At 41.0% G+C, this 14,510-nt stretch overlaps 1 protein-coding gene across 2 annotated transcripts in view; it reads left to right on the top strand.

The window, feature by feature from the left end:
- The window catches only part of rnf19b (ring finger protein 19B), a 50,047-nt gene extending 35,612 nt beyond the window's left edge, over positions 1 to 14,435 (top strand). The window contains exons 3-10 of one of the 2 annotated variants that reach the window (XM_034201605.1): positions 1,037 to 1,236; positions 3,522 to 3,666; positions 4,962 to 5,124; positions 7,585 to 7,699; positions 8,253 to 8,393; positions 8,488 to 8,677; positions 10,052 to 10,174; positions 10,705 to 14,435. In XM_034201605.1, coding sequence (XP_034057496.1) covers positions 1,037 to 1,236; positions 3,522 to 3,666; positions 4,962 to 5,124; positions 7,585 to 7,699; positions 8,253 to 8,393; positions 8,488 to 8,677; positions 10,052 to 10,174; positions 10,705 to 11,125 — 1,498 coding nt within the window. In that variant the 3' untranslated portion in view covers positions 11,126 to 14,435. The remainder of the gene's footprint in view (positions 1 to 1,036; positions 1,237 to 3,521; positions 3,667 to 4,961; positions 5,125 to 7,584; positions 7,700 to 8,252; positions 8,394 to 8,487; positions 8,678 to 10,051; positions 10,175 to 10,704) is intronic. The other variant, XM_034201606.1, reaches the window with a different exon arrangement.
- Positions 14,436 to 14,510: the final 75 nt, after the last annotated feature.

Raw genomic sequence — 14,510 nt, forward strand, 5'->3', positions numbered from 1 at the left:
TTGCCCTTCTCTGTCTCCTTTCTCAGTATTGAACTGTGTGAAATCCATTGGCTGAGCTCATCCCATCTCTTTCTCCTCCTCTCAATGTTGTTACCAAGTGATTACTCCATTGATCAAATGTTGTCTCTTCTCTTAGCCTGTGGAGAGCTTTCAGGCTCTGTATTGTGCTCTTACTGGATAGAGTGGTGTTCTTTATCCTTGTTTTTGTTTGTTTGCTGCATTTCTAAAGTTACATCTCTGTTATGTAATGTGTGGCCAAACACAGTGGCTTAGGTTGGAATATTTTACTCTCATTGTCAGCATCATATGGTCCCAAAAGGTATACGTACAAAAGGGATAAGGTTTGGAAAAGGTTTCAAACTTAATGAGTTTTGAGGTTAATTGGGGACAGAAACAAAACACAATGAATAATATCATCTTATTTTGTTCTAATGGCTAATGTGACAGTACCATGACATTTGCTAAAGTTATTAATGAAACCCAGAAAATTATTCTTACAGAGTTTTCCTCTTTTGTCGACATTTGTGTTTTTTAAGTGTCTCGACAGTCCTTTAATGTATTGCCATGAATTTGGTACAGACATTGTCTATTAGCACGTTGACCCCTTTCTCATAAGTGACTACAACCCATGCTGCATCTGTTTTATGGAGTCTTTTATTCTCTGGCAGAGAAAAGTCATATCAATTATCTTAATCCATTCTGAGTCTCAAGGTCTCCACTCCCTCTGGCCGGTTTGCATTAGTCCATTTTGCAAATGTGTATGTCAAGGTTCACAGGACAATAGGACGTCTACTGACACTAAAATAATAATTCAGTCTGAAATGTTGCTGTTATAAATGCAATTGTAATTTTGGATTTATACCTTGAAACAACATTGTTAACAGTTTGTTGATTTTATGTCAATTAGGGCTGCAAGTAACTATTATTTTCCTCAGACAAATCGGCGGACTCTTTTCTAGATTCATAAATTAATGTTTATAAAACTTCAGAAGTTTCCACATAATTAAGCGCCCCTCTCTTGGCCGCTCTCTCTCAGGTTTGCCATCATCGCCTCAGGCTGTGCCAGCTGTCCCCGGCTGGTGTGTCGCAGAGAGGGATGCGGAGCAGAGTTCTGCTACCACTGCAAGCAGGCCTGGCACCCCAACCAGACCTGCGACTCTGCCCGCCAGCAGAGGGCGCAGTCCCTGCACACACACAGCAACCACTCGCCCAGCTACACACAGGAGCAGGGCCCCGGTAAGTACCTGAAAAACACACATTCACACCTCTCAGGGTCAAAGTAACCACACTCTCTCATTGTGCAGATTGTGTGTGCATGCGTCAGATACACTCTTCTCCCCCAGCATATCCGTCCTGAAGATATTTCTCACACCTCTGAGAGCACTCTGCCTCTCTGTCTGTCAGTGTTTATCACATGTCAGTCTGTCAGAGGGCTGAGTCAAACTTGTCTGGCTATGTTGTACCAACTCCCTGCTATTTATATCAAGCGCTGTGTATTGTCAAGAATCAGGAGAAACTACATATAATAAAACATTGGTTAAAATAGATGAATCAATTTATAGATGATTCTACCCAGCAGTATAAATAATAGCTGAACTCACATTTACCAGTTGTGTGAAGTGATACACAAATCAATGCTTCAATAATTATAAGACAATACAATTATATATTCTTAAATTGACCATTCTGCATTATGAGTTTTTATAACTTATGATATTTTGTACTTCTACTCAAGTACATTTAATGAATTTTAGGTACTTAAATGTAAGTACAATTGTGCTTCTTTCACCACGGTAAGGTACAGCCGATGGCTAGCTTAGCTTAGAGTAGCAATGACTCAAACCAGAGGGAGAAAGCTAGTCTGGTTCTGTTTAAGAATATTGTCCTGTTTATATTAATTAAACAAATATGTTGATAAGTGAGCCATAGATAGATTTTGTTCAATTTGGACAGACCCAGTCTAGCTGTTCCCATCTTTTACCAGTCTTTACGCTAAGCTAAGCTAACTGTCTCCAGGTTCTAGCTTCATGTTTACAGTGCAGACATGAAGGTGCTATCAATGTTTTCATCTTACTCTTAGCTAGAGAGTACGAACATCACACACATCTTGACGTGTGTAGTGTATAGTGTGTGTGTGTGTGTGTGTGTGTGTTTCTTTAATTCCGCTTTGATTAAAATCCATTAACTAAATCCCTCCAGCTGTCCTCAGTCAATCTCCTCTCCCTGTTTCCTCTTAATACACCACTTCCAGTCCGCCTCTCTGTGCCAATAATCAGAAGAACTGACGAAAAATCCAGAAACCAAAACTGACTCACAAAACAATCCAGGCCACTCCCTGTCTTCCTGTTATCTGTCTGTCAGCCTTTCAGTCTTTTCATACCGGCTGATTTGCTTAAAATGCCAAAATTCTAGAAAAGTAGAGAGCGTTCCTAGGATTACACACACACACACACACACACACACACACACACACACACACACACACACACACACACACACACACACACACACACACACACACACACACACAATTTATTTTTTCTCTTGTAGCTTTTAGTCTTTCCTTTCAAATGCATTAGAGGACACACCACTGTAATTGTCTGATCCATTTCTCTAATGAGGTTTGGTGTCGTTGCCAAAACAGTTGGAGAAAATACTAATTAGATGGGACCATTATAGAGAATTAGTTTTTCTTAAATTTAAAATGTGACTTCTGCATTCAAGGACAGTTTTTGGGAGTTTTAAATCTTATGAACCAAAAAGCAGAAATGTGTGTTTCTCCAAAAAATAAAAGTGTGGTTACCTGAGGGATTTAATGATATACTTTGTAATTTTGTTCAAGTGATTGAAAACCAAAATGTCTTTAAGAGTCATTAGTGATCACTCAAAATGTCATAAAACGCAGAAATATTTAAAATCAGGAGTGAGTAGGGGGGGGACCTTAACTAGGTTAAGAACTGCAATGGTAATACATGTATTCACTTTTTTGCTATAAGTTAGATGAATGACACCGCTCTCATCTCTGCCCAAAATATATGAAGCTTCAGTTAGCTTAGCTTAGCATAGCAGACTGGAACCGGGGAAACAGCTATCTTACTAAGAAGCACTAATATATATTAGGTTTTGTTAGTTTTTTCATCTGCAGGACTACGGAAATACTGCTTACCCGATTTTCAAGACATTTGATGGATGAGTGTAGCATGGGCCTCAGAAAAACCTTTAACATTTTGCAAGAGATCTAAATCACGGATAGAATTAGCCAAGGGCTGAACTATCTAAATACCCTCGTAGTTATCTTGTTGTGTCTTGTTTTTTAGTATAAAAAAGCGTATGCATATCATTCCATCATATATTATATTTGATTGTTATTTCTATCTTATTTTACAATATAGCGCTCTTATTGTGACGAGCATGTTTTATTGCTGAATTGACCTGTACTCTTGTCCTTTATATTTCATCGAATAGTTGACCCTGTGTTAACCTACATATGACTAATAAAGAAACATGTCTTGTGTCCCCAGCTGATGACATCAAGCCGTGCCCTCGCTGCGGCGCCTACATCATCAAGATGAACGACGGCAGCTGCAACCACATGACCTGCGCCGTCTGCGGCTGTGAGTTCTGCTGGCTCTGCATGAAGGAGATCTCCGACCTGCACTACCTCAGGTACCAAGCTCTCTCAGTGCACTTTTTAGTTCAGCTTTTGGTTAGATTTCTTAAGATCTTATATAAATAAAACCTTAACTGCTTCATGTTTCCATTTCAATCAGGAGAGACATGTTTTAATGTAAGAATTTATATTTATCGCCGAGAATACACATATGAATGTAATGTTTGGCGATTATGTTTATGTTTATTTAGGATCCCCATTAGCTTTTGGGTAAGCAGACATTTCTCAACCGGAAGCCATGATAGATTTCTATGCATAATTCCAATATGAGTGCGCTTCGAACAGTGGAGAGCTACTCTGGCAGCCTATTTGTAATTTCTGTATATTTGTTTTTGCTGCGGATGACCATATGACCGGACAGTACTCAATATGTGACAAAACCAGAGACTGGATGACTTGTTTCAAAGTGGTTGGTGTTACATACTTTATACCTTTTCTCGTCACAGCTATGCTCCTTCCCATTTTTGTTACGATACTGTCAATTTGCTTTGTCCACTTTAAACCAGAGTCAAGAACAATGCCAAGCAACTTATTCTCGTTTACCTGTTCCACTGGCTGGTCAGCCAGTGTCTGGCTTAATTGAGGATTTAACATCTGCCTGGATCCGAACACCATTGCTTTTGTTTTTGCAATGTTGAGTACCAGTTTGTTATTGTTGACCCAGTCTGCTATGGCTTTAATCTCTAAGTAGATTGTTCAACTCACTGCATGTTGATGCTGTACTGTACATTGTAGAATCATCAGCATACATTATTACACTGGACTTATTTAATACGTAAGGAAGGTCATTTGTGGATATTGAATATAACAAAGGCCCAAGCGAACTTCCCTGTGGGATCCCACATAGTAACACCTTACTTTCAGAAAAGCTCCCATTGAAAAATTAGATTAGATTAGACCCTGTTGTGCGGGAGTATCATCCGGGAGGGGAATACCGAGCCGATAAACCCCCCCCTGGGGTCTAGACTCTGGTGCTGGTGAAGGCATGAAGAGATTGATGGAGGTGAACCCTGGTTTCGGAGAAATTGGAGGTGAAGGGGTGGAGGAGGGCTGCGTTGAGTCACCTTCAATGACAGCTGTCAGGGGGATAGAGCAGATTTGAAATGTTTGACAATGTTCTAGGATCGGCTTGTGGGAATAGAGACAAAAGTGATAGGTTTAGCTGGGGAGTGAAAGCCCCCTATCGCTGATTAGAGGGATGAGCGTAGTAAGAGGGAAATATGTGAATGACAGATATAAACACGGTCTTCCTGGTTGAACTTGCGCTGAGCTTCATTTCTTGCTCCATCAGTCCATCTGGCTGCACGTTCTGGGGGAAGAAGCCTTGGAGTAGGAAGAAGAAGATCCTGTGGCAGCTGGGGACCCTGATCGGAGCTCCGGTGGGCATCACGCTCATCGCAGGCATCGCTGTCCCTGCCATGGTCATCGGCATTCCTGTGTACGTCGGCCGCAAGGTGAGAAACCCTCAGAGAGCAGGCAACAGCTACTGGAGGAGGGTAACACGCTTGAAGTCAAGAGCACAGGGTTTTCACCTTTGAATGGTAGTGTCTAGGATTATAAGTTATTAAGTTTGTTATTTAGATTCAAGAGAGGAGGACAAATAAAAGGCTAAAGTACAAGTTGTTATTTCAAATGTATTTTCAGAGAAACCAGTTATTTCACTAAGAAGACCTCTTGCTGTTTCTTGGCTCTTATGTTTTTTTAAACATCTTTACTGTTGATTATTTCCCTTTTCCTATGGTGTTTGGTATTTTCTGATGAATTCAAATGAATGCAGATCATATCGAACTTGTTTAAAGTCCACGGCCAAAGGCAAAGTAGCCCGAAAGACAGGTTTTACACTTAGCTAACTTTGTTGATTTTAAGTTTTCGTGCCTTTATTTTGGAGGATATTCTGCATTATTTCATTTTTATAAGTGTTGTTTTGACAACAGAATTTTGCATTTCAAGACTCCCTTCCAAAAAAATCCAAAATTGAAAAGGAAATAGAAATTGGAGACGATGAGGGGACACAGGATCTAATTATGAAGGGGAAATATAATGATATGCTCATAGTGTAAGTCTTGCACTTTGGGTATAACAAGCGTTTTCTCTATTTGCAGCTAACTAAGACGTCTTTCACACTAAGCAACACTCTTTCATTTTGATGGTCTGTTCACTTATCATTTATCTTCATCTACAGAAACCAGAAGTGGAAACCGCAGTGTGGTGAAACCATAGTGTGAAACACACAAATAGTTTCAGCACAATATTGGAAGGAAATGAGATGAGTCATTGGCTGCACATCAAGCCCTGTAGCACCTAGTGATGGGAATTCCGGCTCTTCTTGGTGAGCCGGATCATTTGGCTCGGCTCACCAAGAAGAGCCGGCTCTTTCGGCTCCCAAACGGCTCTTCAGTTTACCACATATTATACCTTTTAATTAAATCAAATGTAGCCCTGTTTTGACTAATGATTTATATGTGTACACATATATCACTTCACTTAAATTATTCAATACATCCTTTGTACTGAAGTATTCAAAAGTAAAAATTACATGTTTAATATAAATGATTTGCTGTGGCCAATTGTTTTCATTGCATTTACAGACCTGTGTAAATCTCTGATACCACCCAATGAATGCATTGACTTGCTTGTAGAACCACGCTACACAAAACAGATAGCAACACCTATAAACACTATTTAAAAAAGGGGCTACTGTATCGACCTATATAAAGTATATAAATATAGTTTTTTTTTCAAAATACCAAAAAGATCCTGCATTTGAGCCATGCCTTATTTCGCTCTATTTGCTCTTTCCAGCGCTGTTTTTGCAGGGGCTGATTCTGTGAGCTGCAGCTGACCACGCCCCCCTGCAGGAGAGGGGAGCGTGCTTTGAGATCAGCTGCTGGGCGGTCTGTAGAGGGGGAGAAAAAGAGATCTCCGTCCTCCGTGTTTTATTCTTATAGAAGTAAGAAGAGAAGTAATGGGGCAGAAACCCTCCTTTTTACGCAGCGGTCCAGACATAGACATCAAACGGCGACACATATTCAGTGTGCAGTTACTTTGGCATTAGGGCAGGGATATCTAGATACTTCCCAAGGTCTGACATCATGAAGTGTGCTACTTTAAAAGCAAGCAACGATGTTTTCAAATCTGTAATCAAAAAGCTCCTCAAAAACACTATCGAAGCAGTTCCTGCCGTTGCTACGTTAGTTCAAACAGTAACAACGGACTACTTTTCTTAGCGGATGCATGTCAATTTAAATCAATACATAAAACTATTTTTTAAATCAATAAAATCATTTTCTAAATCCATAAAAGCATTTCAATTAATATTGGGAGTCATGTCGTTATTTTGTTGAGAATGTGGCCATGTGTAATAAGCGGGATGATGTGCACATTGCATAATGTGCCTTCAAGCCGATCTAGATCCCTCCGCAAAAAAAACAAAACGGCTCGTTCGCGGGCGAGAGCCGGCTCCCGTCGTTCACTTAAAAGAGCCAGCTCTTTGAGCCGGCTCGTTCGCGACCGACACATCACTAGTAGCGCCCTCTAGTGGAGAACATTGAAACGGCACATCTCTCTTTAAGCCTTTCCAAGTATCTGGCACAGTGTGACGAGTTGGAAGTGGTTAGCTCATTAAAATACCTGGAGCCTCAGACCGCAGCTCCACACTAACTGTGTTTACTACATGTTGAAACCTGCGAGGAGTGAGCTGTGGTCGTCTCAGTCAGAGAATTACTGACTGAACATGACTAGAAGCTTTGAAAAGGTAGTTTTCTGTATTTTTTCTTTGTTATCTTATTTCTTACACCAAAACAATGCCCACCTTTAACCTCCTCTCCACCCGTGTTGAGCTTGTGATGTGACCTCTTTACAGTGTGTGACACGTGTGTGTTAACCTCAGTGTCTGTCCCTCTCCTCTGCTGCAGATCCACGCCCACTATGAGCTGAAGAAGACATCCCGCCACAGGAGGAACCTGGCCATCACCGGGGGGGTGGCCCTGTCCATCATCACCGCCCCTGTCATCGCAGCTGTCAGCGTCGGTAAGACACTCCACAAGAACACCGTCAGTTAGTATGCATCGGGCTGAAGGCCTAAACAAACCAAGCACATCTGTGACCAGAAACACAAAGGGGAAGAACTCCAAAATACAGTCAATTAGAATGTATGCTGTTATACAATAAATGGCTCCATCCAGATCAAATAAGATACAAGGATGCAGACTTGACTTGCGTAATATTTTTCTGTAACAAGTAACAATGCAGAGCTTTTGGTCTTGGACTTTGGAATTTTGCATCACTCTGGTTCCCTCAAAAGATAGACAAGGGGAATTTTCCAGTTGGATTTTGGAATGATTGTCGTAAATAATCTCTGTGGTGAGATATTCTTCACAAAGAAAATTTGATTGTTAAACCCTAAATGCAATCACCAGAAGAGACAAATCTAACATTATCCACCAGTTGATGAAAGGGAGGAATGATGCTGATTAGGTTCAATGTTGAGCTCAAGTTTGTGAAGTTAATAAAATACTGAAGGAATCATGCATAGTACACCATCTCAGACAAGTTCTAAATCCTTGTGAAACTCCCTCCTCAGGTATTGGTGTTCCCATCATGCTGGCCTACGTGTACGGCGTGGTGCCCATCTCTCTGTGCAGAGGAGGGGGCTGCGGGGTCAGCAGGGGGAAGGGGCGAGGAGTACGCATTGACTTTGATGATGACGATGGTCCAATCACAGGTGAGGATACCCAACATTTCCCGCAGATTAAATGAGCGGGTTATTTTTCACATGATCTTTCATTATAAAGAGTATTTTCTGCGTGGTTCTGCAGTGGCGGATGCGTGGCGAGCCCTGAAGTCCCCGAGCTTCGGTGACAGCAGTCTGGACGGGGCGCTCAGCGGTATGAGCACCACCTCCCCCAGCGAGGGGCTCTCCGTGGCCCCCGGGAGTCTGGGGGACACGTCACACTTCTACCCCCTGGCAGGCGGCACCCTGGGAACCCGCAGCGGAAAGTACAGTAGGTGAGGAACAGAGGGGGGCCATGCCTGGTTTAGGTTTAGTCAAAACAGGGAACATTTAAACCAACATGAAGTCAGACACACGGGAATAACACATACATTTACAAAACTGACATTAATTAAATAATTAAATAATTAAAAAAACATAGTTATTATGATAAAACATTTCTAATAATAATAATATTAACTAATATAATATGTAAATACAATACAAGATGTGTATATATTAGGGCTGTCAAGTTAACGCGTTAATAAAAAAAAATGAACGCCACTAATTATTTTAACGCGATTAACGCATGTGTATTTTTTTTCCTCGGCCGCCCCGTAGTTTCAGAGCGCATCGAGTTTAAAATACCATCTACAAGCTGATGCTGACAGCCTGTCGCCCGCTTGTGGCAGACCACACTTCCACGCTCACCGGCAGGCACCGACTGGCCATCTGGAGGACCGGGAGGGTGTGTGTATGTGTGGCCCGAGCGAGCGAGAGACCTTACGTGCATTGTTGTTGTTAGCATCTGGTGCTAGCTAGCTGCGCTAACGGATATAAGGAGCTGTTTAAATGAAAACAGAGGAGCGACATTTCGCCGACAACTGCGCCGAGCACTTGACTTTATGCAGGAAGCCAGACAGTGGGACATTGTACGAGAAGTCAGCACACTCAGCACGGATAGTGCGCAACATGATTGCAGCGTCCAGGCAGCTCCGGTTCGAGCATATGCCTTGAGTTGCACATAGCTCCAACGTTCCATCACACACACACACACACACACACACACACACACACACACACACACACACACACACACACACACACACACACACACACACACACACACACACACACACACACACACACACACACACACACACACACACACACACACACACACAGACACACACAGACACACATTGTATTGTATTGTATTATTGTATGAGAGGCGAATATTTTTAATGTTCAGAGGTTGTTGTGTTTAATATTCATGAGAATTTTTGTCATTGTTCAAATGATAATAAACATTAGCATAAAGCATATTTGTCCACTTATATGTTGATAAGAGTATTAAAAACTTGAAAAATATTCCTCTAAGGTACATTTAGAACAGATCAAAAATGTGCGATTAATTTGCGATTAATCGCGATTAACATTAATTTAAATAAATCAACAGAGATGACATTACACAGCCATACATATAATCGTAGCCTACACTAACAATGCCTTAAAACAACAATATTCCACACTTAAAAGAAACAAACTCCCAAATATGTCAGCCATCCACTATTTGTCACTGCTGTGTGCAGTGCAAATATCAGATAATAGTTTAATAGATTGAGTATTAATTACAATAACAGTGTGACTGACTGTGTGTCGTGCTGCAGGCTGGAGGGGCAGGCGGGGGACTCGGCCCAGAGGGAGACGGGCAGCCTGGGGGCGGGGAGCGACTGCGCCAGCACCCGGGGGATGGCTGGCTCCATCATCTCCTCCTACACCCTGCCTGACAGGTGACCCCGCTGTCTCCTCAGCAACCATATAGGATGCCATATTGTTGTACAAGCAGCTGCCAATAAAATACATATTAGTTCCTCCTCTTGTCGATAAAACCGTTTTTTGAATTGTAGACGATATAAAGTATTTCAAATGGTGATTCAAGGCTGGAGAAAAGACCATCAAAATTAAAATATGTCATAGCTCCTTTTCAGTAGACCATGTTTTTAAAAAATGTTCACACATCTATATACTAAAATAAAAAAGATATATAAAATAAACAGCTACAGTGATGCATATGTCCAAAGATAATGACAATGGCTGTAGGTCTGCACATGGTATACAATATTCTCTTTTCCATCTTTCAATATTCATGGGTACTTCTTTTCAAGGTCAAACTACGGTTGACTAGCATTATTCATTCTTTACATACATTCCCAAAAGAATGCATTGTATTAAATTGGCTTCCAGTTGACTTCCTCACCTGTGCGTCCATAGATGTCTCTGTTTGCACTCTGGGGCTGACTTTAAACCCCTCTCTCTGCAGGGAGTGCACCAACCTGGAGATCCAGGTAGACATCGAGACCAAACCCAGCCATCTCTGCCTGACCAGTGAGGAGGACCTGACCCCGCCCCCGGGCTCTGCTGCCATGGCGACCGCCTCCAGCGTGGAGGAGCCTCAGGACTGCAGCTCCAGGAGGGGCGGGGCTTTGTCTGGCTCCGTGCTGGGCCTGTCCCCGGGGGTGTCCCTCAGGGAGGGGCTCAGAGATGTGACGCTGGCCCAGCCCGAGAGCATCCGCAGCGACCTGGAGATGTCGGACACTCAGTCAGACGACATCGCAGAGCTGACGTCGGACGACTGTGACTCCCCCCACCCTAAAAGCTGTCACCTGGCGGCCGGTCAGCAGCTGACCCCCTCCGAAGGCCTTCACTGTCCCGCGGACAGCACCGTCATCCTCTACGTCTGAGAGGACAGCTCCCGAGATTGTAGAAAAGAAAAAGGAACCAATCTCTTCTCCACTTTCCTTCAAGACCTTTTCTTTCTTTTCACTGAAGAAACTGAAACGTTGACTTTATTTAAATATATTATGTCAACAGATTTCACATAACTGTATTAGGTTAGTTGAAAGCAATAATATGAAGTTGAACCTAATATTTTATTTAAACTTAATATTATTGCTTTCAACTAACCTAATACAGTTATGTGAAACCTGTTGACATAATACATTGAATTAAAGTCAATCCTTCCATTTTTCCAGTGTGTCATTTCTGTTCTTATTTCTGCGCCTCACAGACGACGTCTTAAACGCAGACAGGGTTTGTTTACTGTTGTCTGTCTTATCTATCTACCTGTCAATTGTCAGGGTTCTACCTCTGAGATTTATAAGATGATTTATGTTTACTCCTGAGTGCAAAATGCCTTGGCTACTTAAGCAAAAGAAAAAAGAATAATAAGGTACACATTTCCAGAAATATCGCAGATTATACAATTATAAAAAGGTGAAGTGTCACCGAGCACAGCAGAGGGAAACAGATGTTTAATGAGGATGAAGAGGGAGTTTCTCACAGTGTGTGAATTCATGTGGACTTTGTACTTTTGTGGCTTTATTTTCTTCTTTTCTTTCTCTATTTATATTCAGATGACGTTGAAATTGTATCATTTGCTGCGTGCATGAGTCTGCATGAGCCGAGCCTTGTGTGACAGGTTTGAAAGGGCGGTGAGTTTCTGTTACACTGGTGAAAGTTAAGAGTTTACTTCAGAGGATTAAGCTGCACTAGAATCTCACTTTGCCTGCACAGAGGAAGAGGAATATGAGTTTGAATGACGGAAATAAATGATTGAGTTCTGACAATAATGAGGCGAGGCAGTGAAGCCATTTGATCTTTTCAAATCTATTAAAGTGTTGGACCTTTCTGAGCTCTAAACATTTTTGAACAGTTGAGGACAGACGACTACATTAAACGGGACTGTTCTTCTGTTTTATACTGAAATATATATACCAAACAGAAATGTATAATTGCATAAACGTCCCTCTAAGGACTAACTATATATAATCTTAATTTAAAAAAAGCAAATACATAACTGTTTTTGGCTAAATGTTCTTGATGAAAACTTGATGAAAAAAATGGATAGATTATCCTTATCCAAGTTTTTTATCAAAACACCAACACATTATTAGTCAGATTTTATTTCGGATTTAATAAAATTCACTTTTTAGATGTCTGAGATTTTAGCCGTTCCAACAAAAACACATTTCACCTGTTTACTTTTTTAATGGTTTCATATTAACTCATTTTGGCCCAAAAAGATTGAAAAAGGCCAATATTCGTCTAAAGAACCACCTGTTGTCAGCCGATTAAATGGCCATACTTAACTTTCCTGATAAGATGAGATACACCTTAATTGATAACCAAATAGTTTTTTTTAAATCACAGTTTAATACCGTATTTAAATGTGTTTCACATTGTACGGGTCGTTGCAAAAATATTAACAAATACCTATTATCATTTTCCAGAGCTATTCAAATTGTTAGAATTCTTTGACCAACAGTCCAACATCCCACAGATAATTGGTTTGATTTGATATTTGATGAAGAAAAACAGCAAATCCTCACATTATAGAAGCTCGAAAAAGAGAACAGAGATATGGAAACGGCCAATTGATTATTGAAAATAAATGTTGATTACTTTTTGTGACGACTCATCATTTCCCTATAGTTTCTCATCATTATTCAATTCTCTTAATAGATTTTTGAATGTATGAATTTAGTCTGGCTTCCTATCCGGCTTACATAACAGCGGGTCATTGTCAGAACTCTGTGTGTGTGTGTGTGTGTGTGTGTGTGTGTGTGTGTGTGTGTGTGTGTGTGTGTGTGTGTGTGTGTGTGTGTGTGTGTGTGTGTGTGTGTGTGTGTGTGTGTGTGTGTGTGTGTGTGTGTGTGTGTGTGTGTGTGTGTGTGTGTGTGTGTGTGTGTGTGTGTGTGTGTGTGTGTGTGTGTGTGTGTGTGTGTGTGTGTGTGTGTGTGTGTGTGTGTGTGATGGTCCAGTGTTTGATAGTTTGTTGCCTTATACACACTCACTGACCAACACATAACACTCAAATGGACTCACTGTGGTTTAGTGTTGACTGGCTGTCTGACCCACTTGAATGATGTGTGTGTGTTCTAGCATTACTATACTTGTGGGGACCTAAATCTGTTTACACAGTCACGTGTGGGGACTCGCCTCCCTTATGGGGACAAATGGGAGGTCCCCATGAGGGGAATCATTAATTTTAGGGTGAAGACTTGGTTAGGTTTAGGGTTAGGTTAAGGGTTAGGCATGTGTTGGTTATGGTTAAGGTTAGGATAAGTCTCCAGGAAATGCATCTAAGTCAATGTAATGTCCCCTGAAGTGATGTATACATGGTATGTGTGTGTGTGCGTGTACTCTTGATGAATGTATTTGGTTTTTGAATGAGCACTTGTGCACTTTATCTGAATTCATCATATTGATCGTCTTTATTTGCATCACATTTGACAACGAGTCAGTTGCACACAAAAGTCTGTTGTACAACCAAAATAAACCAATCACCTACCAGAAGGCCTTTTATGTTGGATGTAACTAAAGAAGAGTTTGGCTCCAAAACATCAAATAACCACACGCATAAATCATTTCTCAAGTGTATCTTTCAGTATATTAGAAACATGTTTTTTCTATCAGTGATCACAGGACTATAACTATCCTATTTTTATATTTTTCATCTTTTAAAGTGTTATTGTTGGAGCCAAACACTTCTAATATGGATCATACTCACTAGCTTGAATTGTTTTTAGCTTTGTAATGCCTCTGTGCTTCAATTTTTAAAAGGTTTTCTGAGGTTTCTTGAATCTGCAAAGGATCTTGGGAAACCTTTCTCATGTCAGAGTAGCTTTATGGATTCAGCTGCTTATGTTACTCGGCAGTGCTTTGTTTGGTCTGCACTTCTCACTTGTTACTTCCCGCCCGTGAGAAAAACACACCAATGTACCACAGATGGAAACCCGGACTTCCTGAAAGAGTTTGAATGAGCGTTAATGGAAGTATGTCCCACTAGGAACACAGGTGGTCCTGTTCTTACTTTTAAAAAAGGTTTTAGAGTATATAGATAGCAATATTTAAGTGTTATTATATCGTTTCTGTATTTCCTGTCACCTTTAAAGCCCTGCTCTGCGTGGGGTTGTACATGCAGGACTGTGAAAGACAACTTGTGGACGTTCTGGGGGGAAATAAATAAACACAATCTGATGTTGCACCAAACTATCTGTTTGTTTTTGATTTGTTTAATGACTGCATAGTCATTTATGATATGTATGAGCCTTTAAGTAACTGGAG

Source organism: Gymnodraco acuticeps, unplaced genomic scaffold (genome assembly GCF_902827175.1).
Source record: "Gymnodraco acuticeps unplaced genomic scaffold, fGymAcu1.1, whole genome shotgun sequence".
NCBI lineage: Eukaryota > Metazoa > Chordata > Actinopteri > Perciformes > Bathydraconidae > Gymnodraco > Gymnodraco acuticeps.